A 19,481-nucleotide genomic window follows, 5' to 3' on the forward strand; every position below is an offset into this window, starting at 1 on the left:
TAGGGTTGCACTTACCTGTAATTCTTGTTCATCGAATGGTCTTCTGTGCAAGGACATGCCCCTCCCTCCTTTCCCTGCTGTGGGATCCTCTGCTCTGTGAGTCCTTTTCCACATCGGCAAAGAGAGGACCAAGGGAAGGAGTGCTCTTCCTGCCTCTGTCATGTGCCCGTTTTTTGGGGGGAGAACTCTGGCTTGTGTCGGAGGGAGAGCACTCTGAACCATCTTGAGAGAGCTAGGAAGCTTTGGAATCAATCTCTGTGGCAGGCCTTTGCAAGCACAGTCCCATGTGTGCCTGCCCAAGAACATTTGATGAACAACAGTTACAGGTAAGTGCAACCCTGTTTACTCACTATGTTTTACAAAGATAAGCAGTTTTTTCTGCTGGAAAGGATCAGGTTAGAAGATGGGAATTTCCCTGTTAGGAAATTTGTTTGTTCCCTGTGGCCTCTCAGAAGGGATAGTGTCAGTCAAGACAGCAAAAAGTGATTTTACAAAAATTCCAATCAGTTCTAATGTGAGTTGCTCATGCTTCTTACAACCAGCTTCTAAATATACCAACAACAGAACCATTCATCAAAACTGGTATCTCAAGGAAAAGAGCCTGCATTTACAGATTCTAGAGACAACAGTGACAAAGTACTCATATGAAAAATGTAATGGAAAATATCTCACAAATCTTACCTCCGATACTTTAAATCCATTCTTTGCCTCCTAATTCATCCTTGCAAATGTGTGTGCGTGTGTATTTCTTTGTTTGCAACAGGAGTACCTTAAAGAAGAAATAAATCATCCTAAATCTCAGATTTGCAAATTACAGGCACAATCGTACAAAGCCCTGCTATACTACAAGGTTCTCTTTTGCTCTATAATATGAATATTTGGCATGTAGAATTGCTGAGTTCACAAGTGTTTTTCAAGTATTTGTTCTTGAAAGTCATTGTAAATCAGTCTTGGGCTCTTTCCCATAAATTCCTATCTTTAGCCACAAAAATATTGTGGGCAGCTAAAGCTGACACTCAACATAAAAGTGAAGTTGAATGTAAAGAGAGAAAAAGATAAAATGTCTAATGTCCCCCCTTAAAGCTACTGTATCTAATGATATAAATTGTTTCATTTTCACTTTACCTTTGTCTGTACCGTTTCGTTCCATGCGTTTGCTGTGTCCAGCATTCCACTCTTTCTGAACGTAATTTTAATTAGGATTTCTGAAATCAGTTTCATAATTGAAACTTAAAGTGTTAACTATCGCTTTTTGTACCTTCATTTGTATTTTTTTCTTCCATCGACATTAGTAATATACCTGTTTGCTTAGATAAAACAATAAAAGACTCTTGATGCGAAAGTATATATATGCATCAAAATTATTTTGTTTGTCCTGAGATGCTTAGGAGAAAGGCAAGTATATACATATTTAAAATAAATAAATACATTTTGTTTTACTGATTTATACAGGTTGACGTTTCACTAGTAATCGCCCACAAAGCATTCACTAGTAATGGCCACAAAAATAAATCCCTAGCTTATAACAATAATGAGTGGGATCCTATGGCTGTAATGGCAGCACCCTCCTCTAGTTGAAGAGGCTTCCACTAATGTCAGATGTTCTTCTACCAGCCAGAAGAAAGCACCATCATTAACAGAATAGAATTGCAAGATCAAACCCAATACAATCAATAGCAACAATGATAACTAACCAAAACTACACATAAAACCACCAGCAGGTGCACAGAAATAAAATGTGGTATACATAGATAATAACAAGTTTAGTAGAAGACAGGATAATTCAATAATGATTTAAGAGTAACAGCATATCAAATGTAATAAATCTCTCTCAGGAAATACTTCCATGATACAGGATCCATCCAAGGTTTTAAATGGTCTCCCTTTGTTTAGGACAACCTCATTACTGATTGATGAAGCCCTTACATCAAGTCCTATGAGGAAAGGTTGAAGGAGCTGGGTATGTTTGTCCTGAAGAGGAGAAGACTGAGAGGGGATATGATAACCATCTTCAAGTACTTGAAGGGCTTTCATATAGAGGATGGTGCTAAGTTGTTTTCTGTTGTCCCAGAAGGTCAGACCAGAACCAATGGGTTGAAATTAAATCAAAAGAGTTTCCATCTAGACATTAGGAAGAATTTTCTAACAGTTAGAGCGGTTCCTCAGTGGAACAGTCTTCCTCGGGAGGTGGTGGACTCACCTTCCCTGGAGGTTTTTAAGCAGAGGCTAGATGGCCATCTGTCAGCAATGTTGATTCTATGACCTTAGGCAGCTCATGAGAGGGAGGGCATCTTGGCCATCTTTTGGGCATGTAGGGGTCACTGGGGGTGTGAGGGGGGAGGTAGATGTGAATTTCCTGCATTTTGCAGGGGGTTGGACTTGATGACCCTGGTGGTCCCTTCCAACTCTATGATTCTCTGATTCTGTGAATAGTTATCTATAATATGGTAATTCATGGGAGAAGGCACATTATAATTGAAAAGGAATATCCTAAGCAAACTCACCTTACTTCCCACAAACTCTGTACAGCTCCTTTTTTGGAATTTCAGGTGGGCAGTAGCTGGCTTCAAGTAGGTGTTTCTGAATTATCCACTCATATGTCCATAATTTAGATTAAGGTTCAAATATTTTGAAGTCACATTTGATTTGTGTAATTTACTTTTTTCTTGGTTATTTGAAATGAAAATTGCCACCAGAAATTTAAGAATATCAATGAAATTCAGGTTGAATGCTGCAGATACACTACTCCCTAGTCCTGCTCTCAAAATTGTGGTGGCAGTTCCAAAATCAATTTAATGTAAAATCTGTTTACAAATCATGTTTTATATAAATTTGGATTGTATATGCTCACACGTACCTACATTCTGACAATACTTTATTCTTTTCTGCCTAACAGTATGTGTTTTCATTAGTAATTGGCAGACATCCCCAAACCACTCTAGAAATAATCTAGAATAGATTGATTAATCACAGTTATCTATGGTCTCTCTAGAACTTAATTTGGACCAGAACTCTGCCTTAAGGAACTAGCATCAATACCATGTGCCAGGTCTTACAGACCTCTAACTTGATCATGAAGCTAGCTTACACCAAGAATATACATTTGCAGTCAGATGAATAAGTAACAGAATATTACTTCTGCCTTCACATGCCTGCCTGTAGTTATCTATATATCTAACATGATCTCAAGAGTGTGGTTCAAAAAATCTATATGATGGGTCATGCGTTGACAGAAGGGGATTTTCAGAAACATCTGAAAAGTAAAATTTTAAAGCCCAAACTAGAGAAACAACATCTGCACTTGCATCGACATCACAACTGAAACAAAAAAAATACCAACTGAGATCACAGTCAGCATTACAATTGGTCATAAAAAAAGTTTGACCAACGGGAAGAGCAGAAAGCTACAGCAGAAAGAGGACATGGCAATGGTGGGATGGAAGAAGGCAGTGGAGGCAGAAGAGAAGGAGATATCAGTAATTGGGCAAGTGAACACGGAAGAGACAGAGTGAAGGTATAAGGAAGAGAAAGTGGCAATGGCAGGAGGAGTAAAGAAGAGAAGAAGATGGCAAAGGCAGGGATGGGGCAGTGGTGATAGAGGCAGGATGATTTCTTAATTTCCAGAAGTTCTTCAATAGTCCTCCATTTGTAATTATTTTTTGCTTACTCAAGATAGATATATAACATAGGTCCCTGAACCTAGACTGAAGTGCCTAGACCTAGCAACAGATTTACCAGTACTCTTACAGCCAAACCTAGGTCATAATATGATTCATGGGAACTATAGAGCAAGAGGATTCAGATAATTACCTTATATAAGACATAAGGCAGGGCAAGCACATGTTTATCCCAGTCATTGCATATCTGGATACTCTCAGAAACACAGGCCAACATCAAATAATTGTAATATTAATAATATTAGCCAATGTATACGACAATTGTCTAATAATTATATGCAACTCATAGACCTTAATGTAGTTCTTCCTAATTCTGTGTGATGCAGTGTTTATATGGACATCAGGCTGTGAAACCCATGATGCAGTCTGAGTGAAAAATGCAAGCCAGAAAACATATGGGTGTATATATTTTTAACTGAAACAAGTACAAAATGATACTGAAGGCACAGCAGTACAGACAGAATGTAATGAAATTCAAAATTGGCAGACATCTTTTCCATAAAAATCCACTGGGCCAGGAATATGAAATTTAGGAATTCCTGGGCCAGGAATATGAAATTCTGCCTATATGTTTTGCCCATTATTATAATCATTCCGTCTCAATCTACTAAAGGGAAATAAAGTATTTATGGAAGAAATCTGCACTTAGTAAATTCTGTATGGCGTATGTACCACCAAATTCCTTTTCTTTAGAATTGGTATGTGACTGTTAACCTAATGGTTTTTCTAGATATGTGTTCTTTATTTCTATGCTCTGTTGCTGTTTATGATGGAACCATTTGCCACTGGTAACTAAACATTACTGAGAACATTAAGAGCAAGATAGGCTTTTTTCATGGTTGGAAACTGATTCCATCTGAGGAAATTAGCAAAGCTTACCAGGAATAATTGACCCTACTGGTTACTACTCAACTGTGTTGACTAAGTAGACATCATATACTATGCAATTTTTTTCATAATTGATACTATGAAATGTAATAATTGTCTTTTAGGAAGTAATATATGTGGTGTGCTATTACACAGCCTAATCCTTGTCATCTTTATTTGATTTATAGCTCATGGAACTCCCAACATAGGTAGATCTACTGTGGGAAGGCTATCAGAATACACTCCTAACGCATCATCTAGCCAAATATAAGCACAATATAAAGCACTCCCAAGTTTCATTGATTCCAGTGAGCAAATAATTTCTCAGTCCTCCTTCCTAAAACTTGTTCAGCTTTCTCACTGAATTCAATGAGACTTACCAGTGTCTAATGTTGGCTGGATCGTGCCCTTACTTAAGTATTATTGACAATTTTGATTTGTTCAGAAGAATGTTACAAATGGCACAAAATTCAAAATGCTTGTAATCAAACTCTGAATGGGCTGACAATTTAATTCATAACAAAAAGATCCTAATTGTTTAGAATGCTGTTCAGTTTAGCAACTCAAGTCACATTTCATGTGCACCAGCAAATGTAGGCTGTTCAACATACCCAGTTATAAATAAGATTAATTGAGTAGAATGGGTCTTTATAATGATAGGGGGCTTAGAGATTAGTGAAAGACCACTTGAAAGGATGCAGTTACTTCCACACTGAATTATATTTGTGTACAGAAAGATGGAACTTCAAAATTCAAGTGCAATACCATATCGTTAGGGGAAATGATCCCCTTTCTCTAGCACTATAGCGTGTTAACCAATTGCATGGTGCTAGGGATGTTTAGCAGGAAAACTCTCCTTTATTAATGTACCCCCATGTTTATACAGCAGATTAAACTAATTGGAAATATTTTTCTTATTACTTTATCCTTTTTTGTTTACCTTGGTGATTTTTTTAAATGAATAAAGCAGCTAAACTAGCTTTAATATTTCATATCAATTATATAATGATGGCTTGTTCTATTCTGTTCTTGTTTTTTCCCAGCTTCCTCAGGCTCAAAAGGTAAACTATTTTCAATCAATACTTATTCAAAGAAATCACCAACTCTTCATGTTTCAACAGTGTCATGAATATAGTACAATGGTGATCAGTGAAATGCTTTACAATGTCACAGCTGTAATGAACTGGGGAGCATAACATTGCTTAAATCAAAGGCAGACATTGTAAGTGGTTAAGTCACCCACTGAGTGTTACAATTCAGACACGATGCAAGAGCTATTTGAACAAAATGACGAAGTGGACTGCTGGTTCACACAAGAAAGGAACCACTTTGTTGTCACTGTGAAAATAATAGACAACCATCAAAAGGAGATAACAGTTACAAAGCCATCCATGGACCCTTGCACGCCCTACCGGAGGAATAACAGAACTCATGGTATGGCTATATTCTTTCACTGGTCCCTGTTGTATTGTCTTGTCAAAAGCCTCTCAATACATCTAACATACAGTTTGTCCAAGGAGGTTTCCATGCAATGTGCTGCTGTTGTTGTTGTAGTACAGCTTCTGCTTTGATATGGTATGATCCAGAGCTACCATTGCATTTCATGATATCACAATGATAATTGCGGCCACATACCACTTGATGCTGTTGCATCATTCTTGTATAATTCACAAATATAATTTTAAAACACAACTGCTGAAACATTTTAGAATGTCGTTTTCCTATTAGGGGTGTAGTTTTTGTAGCTTCCAAGAGTTTCTGTATGGCTACAGAAAAATGGCGATTCTTGTCACACGTCTATGTTATATCTTAGTCATTCCTCAATGAGCAATCTCAAATCAGAAAGCCATATGTCGGCCATGGTCTGAGAGCCCTCTGTGTATTTGTACAGTTGCAAAATTCCTGCTTTTTTTAGCCCTGCACAGGCAATTCATCTGCACATTAACTCAACACACAAAGAGGGAGAAGGGGTATGTAGATGCTGGCCTCACCCCTAGGGTTGCCAACCTCTGGGTGGTAAGCAAAAAACAACAAAAAGGCAGTAGCACAAGTAAATGCAAAGAATGAACGTTGTTGACAAAAGTCGAAAAGTCAGAAATATGCTGACTGTAAAATACAAACTACAAAGTGCAACAGTACACAGAAATATATATATATATAGTAGTACAAATAGTCCAAGTCAAGGAGTCGTATTGTAGACCAAAGCCAGTGTGAAGCTGGTCTTATGAACAAGCCTCCAAGGCAATCAAACAACGTGCTGTATAGCATGCGTTCTTGGACATAAAGGTGGTGGACCTCTAGGGGGTGGCTGGAGATCTTCTGCTATTACAACTGATCTCCAGCCAATAGAGATCAGTTCACCTGGAGAAAATGGCTGCTTTGGCAATTAGGCTCTACAGTCCCTCCCCTCCCAAACCCCGCTCTCCTCACGCTCTTCCCCCCAAACCACCCACCAGTGGTGAAGAGAGACCTGGCAACCCTACTCACCCCTGACCCCCATTTCCATGCAATCATTGAGTCATCTGCATGGTATGAACATACAGAGGAAGGGCCTGCATGCATGCCCCCTCCCCATGATCAGCTACATTTGGAAAACAGCATTGCTGATCACGGTGAGGGGGCATGCATATGGCCAGCTCCTCTGCACAATTGTTCTGCGCAGATGACTTGGCAATTGTGCAGAGGTGAGGAGGCACCATACTTGTGCCCACTCTCCCTCCTCCATATGGTGAGTCAACACGTGGGCAGGTTGTCTGCACAGGGCTTTTGAAAAATAGTTTCCTTCTGCGCTGGCATAATCTTTGTTGGCTCATGCAGATTAAAAGCAATCTCTAAAGGGACATCTAAAACACAACTGCTGCAAGGATAGCTCTTCTAGCAGATCTCTCTGAGGGCAAAACAAGACATGACATAGTAGACATGTGAAGTGTTTTCTCTTCAGTGCAGCTCTGGAGGGCTCTACATTTGGTCAGAGCAGCCATTTAATTATATTCCTGACCAAAATTATCTCCTCATAGCTGTTCCCCAAAGCCGTTGATATTTGGCCCCATTATATTTTACACCATATATTAGAAAAGTACAGCAGGGAGCACTTTTGATCCAAACAGTGGGCTACAGGAGGAATAAACCATCCCTCCTCCATACCACTTCTCCAGTTGCATTTGGTGCTAATAAACTGAAAACAAACAAATTGTATCTCTTACATTTTATGTAGTTTGCTATGAATCACAATCTCTGGACCAAATTCAGCAATGCACAAATAGAAAAAGAAATCTACTTAGTGCAGTTCCACTTAAGGAAGGGAATGAGCAAGACCTTGTGTAATATCGCCTGCTCTCATCCTAGACTGGTCATAGACACAATAATGTACACACACAAGATCTTGTGCAAGAATCTTCTGTATGTTGTACTTCGAGGAGCCATTTTTGAGAATGAAACAGGTGCTCAGTTTACTTCCTGAAAGCCCAAGACTGGTGGAAACACAAATAGGGATACAATTAGTATGACATTGCGAGCAGCTGCTATGCTCTTTTTCTTGCAATTCTGCTTGCACAAGAGCTCTGGTATAAGCTGGAATTTTGTGCTGGATCCAACCCACGGTTTCTAATTCAGAAGAATGAACATGCACGCCTTGAGACTATCCTACAAGGATTGGGAAGAGAGTCAATATGATGTAGAGGCTAGTGTGCCAGCCAGACTGAGAAGATATAAGTTCAAGTTTCCATTACACCTGAAGCTTAATAGGTGAATTTGGGCCAACCATTCTCAGTCATTCTTATTCTGACAATAAAATGGATTAGGGAGAACATCGTATGCTACTGTGAGCTCCTTAAAGACAGTGGGGGATAAAGGGAGTAATCCTAAATAGGTCTACTCAGAAGTAAGTCCCATGCTATTCAATGGGGATTACTCTCAGGATTGCAGCCAAATGTAATTATGCTTATGGACTCAGGACATTTACCAAGGAGAATAAAATAGCTCTATACATGCAATAAATGTGAATAATATTCAGGGCAAGAACTTTTTTCCCCCAGCAGATATAAATAACCTGGAAATATATTTCATGTACAAAATTCTCTTAATAGTGATTATTACCTTTATTTATTTAAGACAGGATGGATGTGCATGTGAAAGCTCCTTTCCTGTGGACTGTGGCTGTTTCTACTTGTCTATTTCATAAAAAACTACAAGGCCACATACAAGGAATATTCTGCTGTATGATTTTATTGTGCTCTAGCAGTAGAGTCTGTTGTAGAATTAGCTTGAATTTAACCAGTGTTACATACAAGGATATAGAATGTGGTAATTTTACACTGCTGGTCTCTATTTTCCAGAATAAGAAAAAAAATTAAGATAAATTATCTTTTAAAATATTTGTAAATGTTACTGGACCTGGAAAAATGTAACTTTACTAAAATATTCTGACTTTAATCTTCTCATACATTATCTAATAATGCATTTCTGTTTAAACCAAATTCTGAGAACTTGGCCCTAGTGGAAACCCAGTTTATATTCATCTAACCATGTAGCATACAGTGTCAATGATTTCCTATGAAACTCGCAGCCCATTCCTGAGCTTTCCCGGATTCCTGAGCTTACCCGGATATCTGTTGGAAGTCCAATGCTGCTAAAAATGCAAGATCCAATAAATTCCTGACTTGTCTTGCTGACAACTTCCTATTCCAGAAGGTGGACAGGGAAACAAGGGGGTCTGCTATCTTAGACTTGATTCTCACCCACAGGGAAGAACTGGTCGATGAGGTTAAAGTAGTAGGCACCCTGGGTAGTAGTGGCCACGTACTCTTGGAATTTATAATCTTGGGGAGAGGAAAACCTGTACGTAGTCAGACATGTAGGTTGGACTTCAAAAGAGAAAATTTTAACAAACTTAAACTTATGCTAAGTAGAATCCCATGGTCAGAAATACTTAAGGCGAAGGGAGTTCAAGAAGGGTGGGCATTTCTTAAAAATAAAATACTGAAGGCGCAATCCCAAACCATTCCTATGAGAAGGAAAAATGGGAGGAGCCTAAAGAGGCCAGGGTGGCTCCATAAACAGCTTTTTAAAGAGTTGAGAAATAAAAAAGACTCATTTAGGAAGTGGAAGGAGGGCCTTATAACCAAAGAGGAATATAAGCAAATAACTAGTGCTTGTAGGGAGAGTGTTAGGAAAGCTAAAGCACAGTATGAACTTAGGCTCGCGAGAGATGCTAAACGCAACAAAAAAGGGTTCTTTTCCTATGTACAGAGTTAGAGTAAGAACAAGGACAAGATAAGCCCATTGCGTGGACCAGGAAGTGAAATTGTAACAGGAGATGAAGAGAGGGCAGAACTCCTCAATTCCTACTTTTCCTCAGTCTTTTCTCGTGAGGGAAGTGGTGCTCAACATGGCATAAACAGAACATGTGATGAGGGAAGGGATTTGCAGCCTAGAATTGGCATTGGGGTAGTGCACAAACACCTGGTTTCTTTAAATGAAACAAAATCCTCTGGGCCAGATGAATTGCACCCAAGGGTACTCAAAGAACTTGCAGATGTAATTTCTGAACCTTTGTCCATTATTTTTGAAAAGTCTTGGCAAACAGGTGAGGTGCCAGAAGATTGGAGGTGGGCAAATGTTGTCCCCATCTTCAAGAAGGGGAAAAAGGAGGATCCGGGTAACTACCGACCCTTCAGCTTGACTTCTATACCAGGAAAAGTGTTCGAACAAATCATCAAACAGTCCGTCCTTGAGCATTTAGAAAGGATGGATCTGATAACTAAGAGCAGCACGGGTTTCTTAAGAATAAGTCATGTCAGACTAATCTTATCTCCCTTTTTGAAAAGTTACTACCTTGCTGGATCAGGGGAATGCTGTAGACATAGTTTATCTAGATTTCAGTAAGGCTTTTGATAAGGTTCCACATAGTATTCTAGTTGACAAATTGGGAAAATGTGGTTAGATCCTATTATTGTTAGGTGGATCTGCAACTGGTTGACAGATTGTACCCAAAGAGTGCTAGTTAATGGTTCCTCGTCCACTTGGAGAAAAGTGACTAGTAGAGTTCCTCAGGGATCTGTGCTGGGCCCTGTGTTGTTCAACATCTTTATAAATGATTTGGATGAAGGAATAGAGGGGATGCTTATTAAATTTGCCGATGATACTAAATTGGGAGGGGTAGCAAATATGGTAGAAGACAGAGCCAAGATGCAGGATGATCTTGACAGACTGGAGAAATGGGCTAGAACTAATAAAATGCACTTCAACAAAGACAAATGTAACGTACTGCATTTAGGTAGGAAAAATTAAATGCATAATTATAGGATGGGGGAGACTTGTTTGAGCAGTAGTGTGTGTGAAAAGGATTTTGGGGTCTTAGTAGACCAAACACTGAACATGAGTCAGCAGTGTGATGCTGTAACTAAAAAGGCAAACGCAGTCTTGGGCTGCATCAACAGAAGTATAGTGTCCAGATCATGCGAAGTGATGGTATCGCTTTACTCTGCTCTGGTTAGACCTCAACTAGAGTACTGTGTTCAGTTTTGGGCACCACAATTTAAGAAATATGTAGACAAGCTGGAACGTGTCCAGAGAAAGGTAACAAAGATGGTGAGGGGTCTGGAGACCAAGTCCTATGAGGAAAGGTTGAAGGAGCTGGGTATGTTTAGCCTGAAGAGGAGAAGACTGAGAGGGGATATGATAACCATCTTCAAGTACTTGAAGGGCTGTCATATAGAGGAGGGTGCTGAGTCGTTTTCTGTTGCTCAAGAAGGTCGGACCAGAACCAACGGGTTGAAATTAAATCAAAAGAGTTTCCGTCTACACATTAGGAAGAATTTTCTAACAGTTAGAGCTGTTCCTCAGTGGAACAGGCTTCCTTGGGAGGTGGTAAGCTCTCCTTCCCTGGAGGTTTTTAAGAAGAGGTTAGATGGCCATCTGTCAGCAATGCTGATTCTGTGACCTTAGGCAGATGATGAGAGGGAGGGCATCTTGGCCATCTTCTGGTCACTAGGGGTGTGGCGGTAGTTGTGAATTTCCTGCATTGTGCAGGGGGTTGGACTTGATGGCCCTGGTGGTCCCTTCCAACTGTATGATTCTATGATTCTGCGATGTGCGGGGACGGCAGAGAGGAGGTGCCGCTGCAGCGCCTCCTAAGCCATTCCACGGCTGCCGAAAGCTCAAAAAAAGCCTTCTACAGGCTTTTTTCTTTTTAAATGGGGCTTTTCACCCCATTGAGAATAGCGAGGTTGCACCTGTTAAAAAGCAGGTGCAGTCTCGCTCTTCTCCCCACTGGCGTACCCAGGGCAAAAGGGGACAGAAGGCTGCCTACATGCAGCCCTGCCCCCTGGTACACCCAGGAAACACCCGCCGGAATGCCCCCTGGAATGGGGGCGCGGGCCTTTATGTCGGTGGGATGCCAGTGAAAGGCCACACCGTTGTCCTGGGGCAGTGCTGCCACGGCAACACTGGGACACCAGCATCCGGGCCTCCCCACTGGTGTTGGGGCCACTTATGGTGGCATAAGTAGTCCGGATGTGGGCATGGGGAGCCCCAATGCTGGAACAGCCCCTTCCTGGCCTCCTGAGGACTTTTGTCCTCAGAAGTCAGGAATGCGCTGTCAGTTAAGCTAAAGGTAAGCACTGGTTTACATCACATCCTCTAACTTTGGAAGAACCTGTCATATTAAAAGTCAATTATCTGCCTTGATTATACTTTTCAAGTAGTGGTAGATCAAGTGGTGGGATTTGGTAGATTATGAAGGAATATTCCAGTACATCAATATTAATTGGTGGCATACATGCAGTAAGTTGCTTTCAGTCATGTTCCTCAGAGCTTTCCTAAATTCTTACCATTTACAAATTTAGTTACAAATTTAGTACATTGAGGACAGAATTGCAGGTTTACTTGACCTTGAAGGGCTAGATATTCTTGGAGCTCAAGCCCCCAGACCTCTTTTCAGTGCCACGCTTCAGCCCTAGAAAAAACCATACTTTAAGCTCAGGCTTAACTTTTAAGTCCAGCATCTTTTTTTCCTCCTATATTGTAGGACAAATAAGAAACCTAGTGAGGATGATAAAGGGTAAAATTATATTGTTGGAGAAATGTTGCTGCAGTGTGTATTTGTTCCTTTACATCAACTTGGAACAGCCTTCAGATGCACAGATTCTCTTCTGATATTAAAAAAAGTCTAAGGGTTTCTACATGGTAATAATTCTTTCTTCATTGGTTAAGTTTCTTTTCTCAATCCTGTTTCAGTCTGTAGGAGAGTGTCCTAATTATCTGCTAGTTATTGCTGCAAATCCTCATATTTTGCTTTCAGCACACTTTTGATTTAAAATGTAATATTGGTGTTCTCAGGCTTAGCTCCATCCTCCTTTATGGTTAGCAGATGCTGGACACTGCAATGGCATTTTTGGGTGCTCCCAGCATAATTTATGCTCACTGCTCAGGGCCTTGATAGCATCTTCCTCCAGTCCTCAGTGAGAATGCACTTTGTTCATTACAAGACTTGATAACATAGGCAACTGCCCGGGTCATTGCAATGTGTGACAAATGGTTATGGGTCATTATAAGTTGCTGCCTGTATTGAGGAATACTGTCTCAGCAGAATGCATGGTATGCGTGTGTAAGTCTCATGGAGAATCTAGCTCTTGAAATCATGGAAGTCTGAAAAGGGAAATATTTTAGACATCCACAACATCTTCTTAAAATCCATATCAAGCCATAAACTAACAGTAGTCATGGTATGAAACTATGACTGGAAATTGAGTGCTGTTGAATGCTAATTAATTTACCCAGTCTTGTGTGACACAGAAATGTTGAATTTCCAGATATTTAACCTACAAGTTGAGGTATGCTGTGAAACTTACAAAAATAGGTATCATTTTGAAGAGGACCAGTGCTTGCCTTTAAGATCTCTTGAGTCAATTACAGTGTAGGTTTGGGGTCCTATTCCATTTTTTTGAAAGTGGGTGGGGCCAGGTGAGGCTCCTGCACAGCAAAGCTTCTGATTGGGCATTGGAGATCCAGTTGGCTGTGCAGATTAAAACAATGTTTTGTGGCAGCTGCCACCACAATACTGGTTTTATTCTCTCACTCCTCCTACCCAGTGTACTTTTCAAAATTATTCCTCTTATCCCCTTCACTTGGGCTTCCTCTGTGTGTGGCTCTGCCTCCTGCAAGGGCCATTTTTGTTGTTGTTGTCTCTACCTCCTGTGGCAATTGCACCCACCACCCTGTTTCAGAATTCAAAAGGTGCCCAGAGGCACATAAAGTTTGGGCACCCCCTGGTGTACTTCCTACAACACAGAGTGTGACCTTATACAGTATTTTTGCTGGAATTGGTGTGTTAACTGGCAAATCTTTTCTATATACACGTTTGAATTAGTCATTCTATAAACAATTATTTTAATCTTCAGATGATTCTAGAATAATAATGCTGCCATTCAAGTTCAGTTATTTGCAGTTTTCTATCTGCTAGAAGTCTGTCATGATTGGGTGTGACATAGCTATTTCATTTGTAAATAAATAACAATTTTGGTGACATGAGTTTTTTTGTAGATGCTATTATTAAATAAAAGCTGTCTATTTTTAAAGAATGCTACTCCAGCATGGGTTCAGTTCATCTTCAATAAGAAGCAGTGTACATACTTTATTCTACGGCTAGAAATGTTTGTAAAAGTTGACATTTACAGTAATCCTGGTAGGGGACCAATGGGAAATAGCAGGAAATTCTGATATTTGCCATTTTAGCTCGAAGCCAATCATGTTCCTTCAGTAAATTAATGAGATTTTGCTCATTGTTCCATACTTTACTGATTAGGGAAAACATTGGTCATGTCCAGGGTTAAATCTCCCTAACAAGTCTTGTGATTTAATTATTTCTGTCATTCATCAGCCCAGCTGATGACCAAATGTCTTTGATAAATAATCCATGCTCACTCTCATTTCTATCATTTACCAGTAAATGTCAATGTTCTGTTTCTTTTTACTACCCAAAGTCTTTATGGCTGTTTACATCATTTGGTATTCTTTGTGGCCATCTTGTAGCAGTGATTGAAAATATTCTTGCATCATTTGAAGATTAAAGACAAAATAGCACAATTAAAGTAAGAGGTGGAACTGTTACTTTTCTAAATTATGAACACCTAGATGAAGAAGAGATAGGCTACAATTCACTCACAACGTTTTGATGAACATAGCAGTTTGGGGCAAACTTCCACTTGTAGCCATCTATGACTGGGTGAACTTCTGGATGATATTTTGGTCACACTGTATAAGCAATTAACAGAAACTTCAGACTATACAACTTCATATGACTATAAGTCTACAGCTCCATATGATTAATTGTACTGCTTGAAACGGGTGTAAACGAATATAAATAGTCAAGTTGCATAAATGTTTAGTAACTCTGGGGTGTGTGTGGTATGATTGATATTGGCGTTGTTGTGATTGGCATGATTTGAAAAGCTATTTTTTCACAAACCTATTTTTCATGTGACTGCTGTGTCACTAAAGAAATATATTAACGGCGTATGGGTGCTAGAGCACTATAGGATGAGAGTAAAGAATTTGACTTAATAACAGACTTTGGTATGAATGAATTTTGGGTCCAATCCAGCCTTACATTTTCATTAAGACATGTACTAATAGTTTCAGATTAACAATGAGTGTATTCTGTGCTCCATATATTATGTATTTAGATCCCTTTATTCCTTTCCCATTCTGTCCCTCCAAGCATAAGCAATTCCCTTGCAATAGTCCACTGGAGTATTGCTTTACTTGCTTTGTTGAAACAGCAGGCTTCAAGATGTGTTATCCTATTCCTGTTGTGAGGTATTTTGTGTTGAACCTGCACGAAGCAGGAGGGACTATATATTAGTCACATTAATGAAAGAGAGCCTGCTTTGAGAAAATAATTTTGCTTCCTTGAAAACATTCCTTTTCTTGAAAACATTTTCTTGAAAACATTCCTTTTCTTTTTCTGATCTTTTTAGAACATGCCTGTGGCACTATCTGCTCCCTGAAAGTTCCCAGCAGCTTTCTTTCCCTTTCTCTTTGACTCATAACACTCGATTGAGGCTTGTTGTCCTTTTATCTTGGCATTATTCTGTTTCAGAAATCTGGACACATCATTCATCATTCTTTGCTTCGTTTACTATTTCATTCTTCAAGGTATTGAATTACAAGGCGAGTGGAAAATTTGCAACTCTGATATTGTCATGGAAATGCATCAGCAGAAATTTTAGCATTTTTATTAAAGTTACTCAAAAAGTTAAATTGAACCAAATGAAGTACGAAAGAACAATACAACCGCACAGAAGTAGTTACTTCCTCTGCACACACACCCCAGAGGCAGTTTATTTGGCTTCTTTTTTCTTCTTTGTTGTTGATGAAGGGTCACATTTTAAAGTTGTTATAGCCAACTAAGATCTGTAATTGAAGCCCGGTGCAGACATTCACTAGACTCATTGAGAGGGGGCATCCTTGTCAGCTGGGCTCAGCAGCACCTGATGTCTCTATTTTTCTTAAACTCTGTATAGGAAGACTCCACCATGCACAGTCACCAGTCATTCAGTCTGTACACCACAAATTGCAATTACATAGATCACATGACTCATGCCTATGTATTTTAGTATACCGGTATATGCTGATCAGCCCTTATGTAGACATTATATGATCAGCACATGGGATGTTGAGAGTATGAAAGGGGCAGAGCCAACTGACGTGATCACAGTAGCACAGGTGAAGTGAACATCCACACAGAGCTATAATCTCCTAATGGTTGCATCTTGAGAACTATGCTGACGTTTTCAGTTTATAAAAGATTAGAATGTGACATTTTAACTTAAAGAAAGGCCATTTGGATTAATTGTATATATTTTAAATTTAACCTCTCTCTTCCAGAATTGATCAGGACTTCATCCTATGTTGCATATTTCTTTTCACGTTTTGGAAATCCTTGTAGAGAACAAGTCAGAAACTGGTGGAAGAGATGCATCTTTGTTGTGTCACAGCAGTCTGACACAGCTATGATCTATGCTTTCCAGTGTTCCTGGAAAACAGTAATTAATGCATTTCGTAATTCATGGTTCCATCATTATATATGGTTCCTACAATTCAGGTGTTCTGGAGGCTGTGGTCAGGAAGGGGGGTTTGAAGGGGACCTCTTTCCGCCTTTGATTTCTTTTTCTCTCTCCTGTGTGTGCCTCTCTCCAACCCACCCCTAACGATCTTGATCATGACCTGCCAGGCTGGACTCTTTAATCCTTTGACTACTTCCACTAGCAAGCACATGCCTGCAGGAAAACGCTACTCTTGTGAAAAATCTGGGTGAACCTTTGACACTGACCTCAGAAAGTAACCTGGTTGATTTGAAGTATGTATGATTACATTCAAGTCACCTAACAGTTCCTTGTTAACTATAGCCTTCAATTCCCCCTTGGCATGCCTTTTCCTTGGATCTTCTTTCTAATTGGTTGTTGCTGCTGCTTTCGTTCCATTTTATTAGTTCCACCTTTGGACTACATCACCTCAAATCTAGACATATCTCCTAGAGATTACTCTCTAATCTTGACCGAGCCTGTTGAATTTGTTCCTTGGTCTTGTTTGCTTGTTTTTGCAGCCAACACCCAATAAATCTTCACAATTTTCTAGCTACCCACACGAGATCAGGATTTAAAGTGCAGACAAACAGCCCTGTTATTGATGCTAATGTTACCAAGTTTTCTTGCACTGTGGAGCTTTTCCGCACATGTATTTTACTTTCTTCCCCTCCTTTGGTTATCTCATGTTATTACTAGATCATACGTTTAAGTAGGGCATAGCTCTTTGTTTTTTGAGGAAAAAGGAATAGGCAATGATGAATGAAATCCTGCATCATTGTCAGTTGAGGGTTTGAGATGAGGTGTTAGGATTTGCAATTCTCTAGTCATCAGCTAGGGAAGATGAGTACAGCGGACTGTGCAGTGAGTAGTATAGTATTTTCTTCATCTTCCTAATTAGGATAGTTAATTTAAAATGTTAACTTTATAATAAAAGAACAACAGAACAGATACAGCAACTACTGGAAATAAAGCAAGTGAAAACATAATTTTAACATACAAAAAAAAAGCCACCAAAATTGGTCAAAAGGTTAATAGACACCTGAAGGATATCAACTGGCATTCAAAAGTCTGTTGCTTCTAAACCCAAGAATCTCTTTCAGCCATCATGGCTAATAGTTATGGAAGGACATGTTCATCATACTTTTGTCTGATTCCCTTTTAAAACCATCTAAGCTAATGGCCATCACCACATCATCACATGGGCAGATTCACATGGGCAGAGGGCAGTCCTTCAGAGGTCCTGGTCCTAGACCATTTAGGGCTTTAAATAACATATTCAAGGCTAGTCCTCTGGCCAAACCATCCAATGCTGCAGAGGGCTTTCACACCTGCTGAATAACGCACTTTCAATCCATTTTGGCAAATGTGGCTTTTGCCATTTCACACAGTAAAATCCAGCAGCAAAGTGGATTGAAAGTGCATTGAAAGTGCATTATTCAGCATGTGTGAAAGAGCCCTTGGCTTGGACCCAGCCGGCAGCCATGCAGATCCAGGAGATGATGGGTGTACTTAGCATGGGTCACCAAACTACTTTTAATGAGCCCTAGTCAGGATCAGCACTTTGAGTTGTGCCAAACTGGTAGCTAGTGTAAAGCCTTAAGCAATGGTGAGGTGTGATCAGTTCTGTGTGATCTAATTAATAACCTGGCTGCTGAAATCTGAATCGGTCTTCATAAGCATCCCATGTATCAGACATTCTAACCTGGATGTTATTGAAACATGGATAATGATAGTAAAGTCAGGTTTGAAGACAGCTTGCTCCACTGTGGTCAAGTTCATGGACATTTCCCAAAAAAGGATAGTTTTCTACAGAGAAAACAAAAGCAGCTTTCTAGTTTTCAGATCCCAATATAACATATGCATTAAATGTGTAAGGCGCACCCAAAAAGGGTTCAGGAGTCTCGTGCTTACAGCATCTGACCATCCTGTTAAGTAAAATACTACTTTTGCCTTTCCACAGGTAAGGAAAGGAGAAAAAAATATATTTTAATTATATCTGGTAACAAAAGAAAAAAAAGTAATAGCTTAAAACCTGAAATTCTATTCCTCTGAAAGAGGATTTTCTTTTCAAAAATCATTATCTGTTTAAAAGTTTCCATCTGTTGAAATAATGTGAGTATCATTTACAATTAGGAAATGTAGATGTCTCATGAATGTAAAAATATCCTTTCGTAATAGCACTTAAAATCAAACTGCAATGTGTTTGCCTTTAAAAATCAAAGCAACGGGGGTGGGAGAATCTGGACTTTATTACAGAGTTTAATTTAATTATTCTTGCATTTCAAAGGACAAACACGCACCCTTCCATTTGGAGTTGGAATGTTAAAGATCTTGAAAATAAATTATATTATACAAAAATAAGAGTAAGCTGGTATTAACAATGACAGATACAAGTGGTGCTTGTTTTACATAAGCATTTGAGGAAAAAACTTTGTACACTTTCTAGAAGTTCGAGTTATGACCAGTTCACACAATTTGATTTCCAGACAAGTCCTGCAGGCAATATCTGTGTTTAGATTAATGTAAAAATGTGGTCGAATAGCCCACACACACTATTTCTTGATGATTATATCAAGAGTTATATTGAAATATTTCTGTCCCTCCAGATTTCAAAATAGGAAACATTCTCATGAAGTCAACACCAAAATACCCCATGGTATGACTATAATCCAGATAGCTGCCCACTATATCTGCTTTGCAAGTTGTACTCTGTTTCTTGAGAAAAAGCTTCCCACCCATGCAACACACCATATATTTTTAAAATACATATTTTTTTTCAAAAGCAATTTACACTGCAGGAGGGAAGACAGCATGGTATAACCCGATCTCATCAGACCTTGGAAGCTAAGCA

At 39.4% G+C, this 19,481-nt stretch overlaps 1 protein-coding gene across 1 annotated transcript in view; it reads left to right on the plus strand.

Moving 5' to 3' along the window:
- Window positions 1-284: 284 nt before the first annotated feature.
- The window catches only part of LOC130493153 (voltage-dependent calcium channel subunit alpha-2/delta-3-like), an 82,773-nt gene continuing 63,576 nt past the window's right edge, over window positions 285-19,481 (plus strand). The window contains exons 1-2 of the mRNA XM_056866873.1: window positions 285-326; window positions 5,588-5,605. Of these exons, the coding sequence (XP_056722851.1) occupies window positions 285-326; window positions 5,588-5,605 (60 nt within the window). The remainder of the gene's footprint in view (window positions 327-5,587; window positions 5,606-19,481) is intronic.

Source organism: Euleptes europaea, unplaced genomic scaffold, assembly GCF_029931775.1.
Source record: "Euleptes europaea isolate rEulEur1 unplaced genomic scaffold, rEulEur1.hap1 scaffold_47, whole genome shotgun sequence".
Lineage (NCBI taxonomy): Eukaryota > Metazoa > Chordata > Lepidosauria > Squamata > Sphaerodactylidae > Euleptes > Euleptes europaea.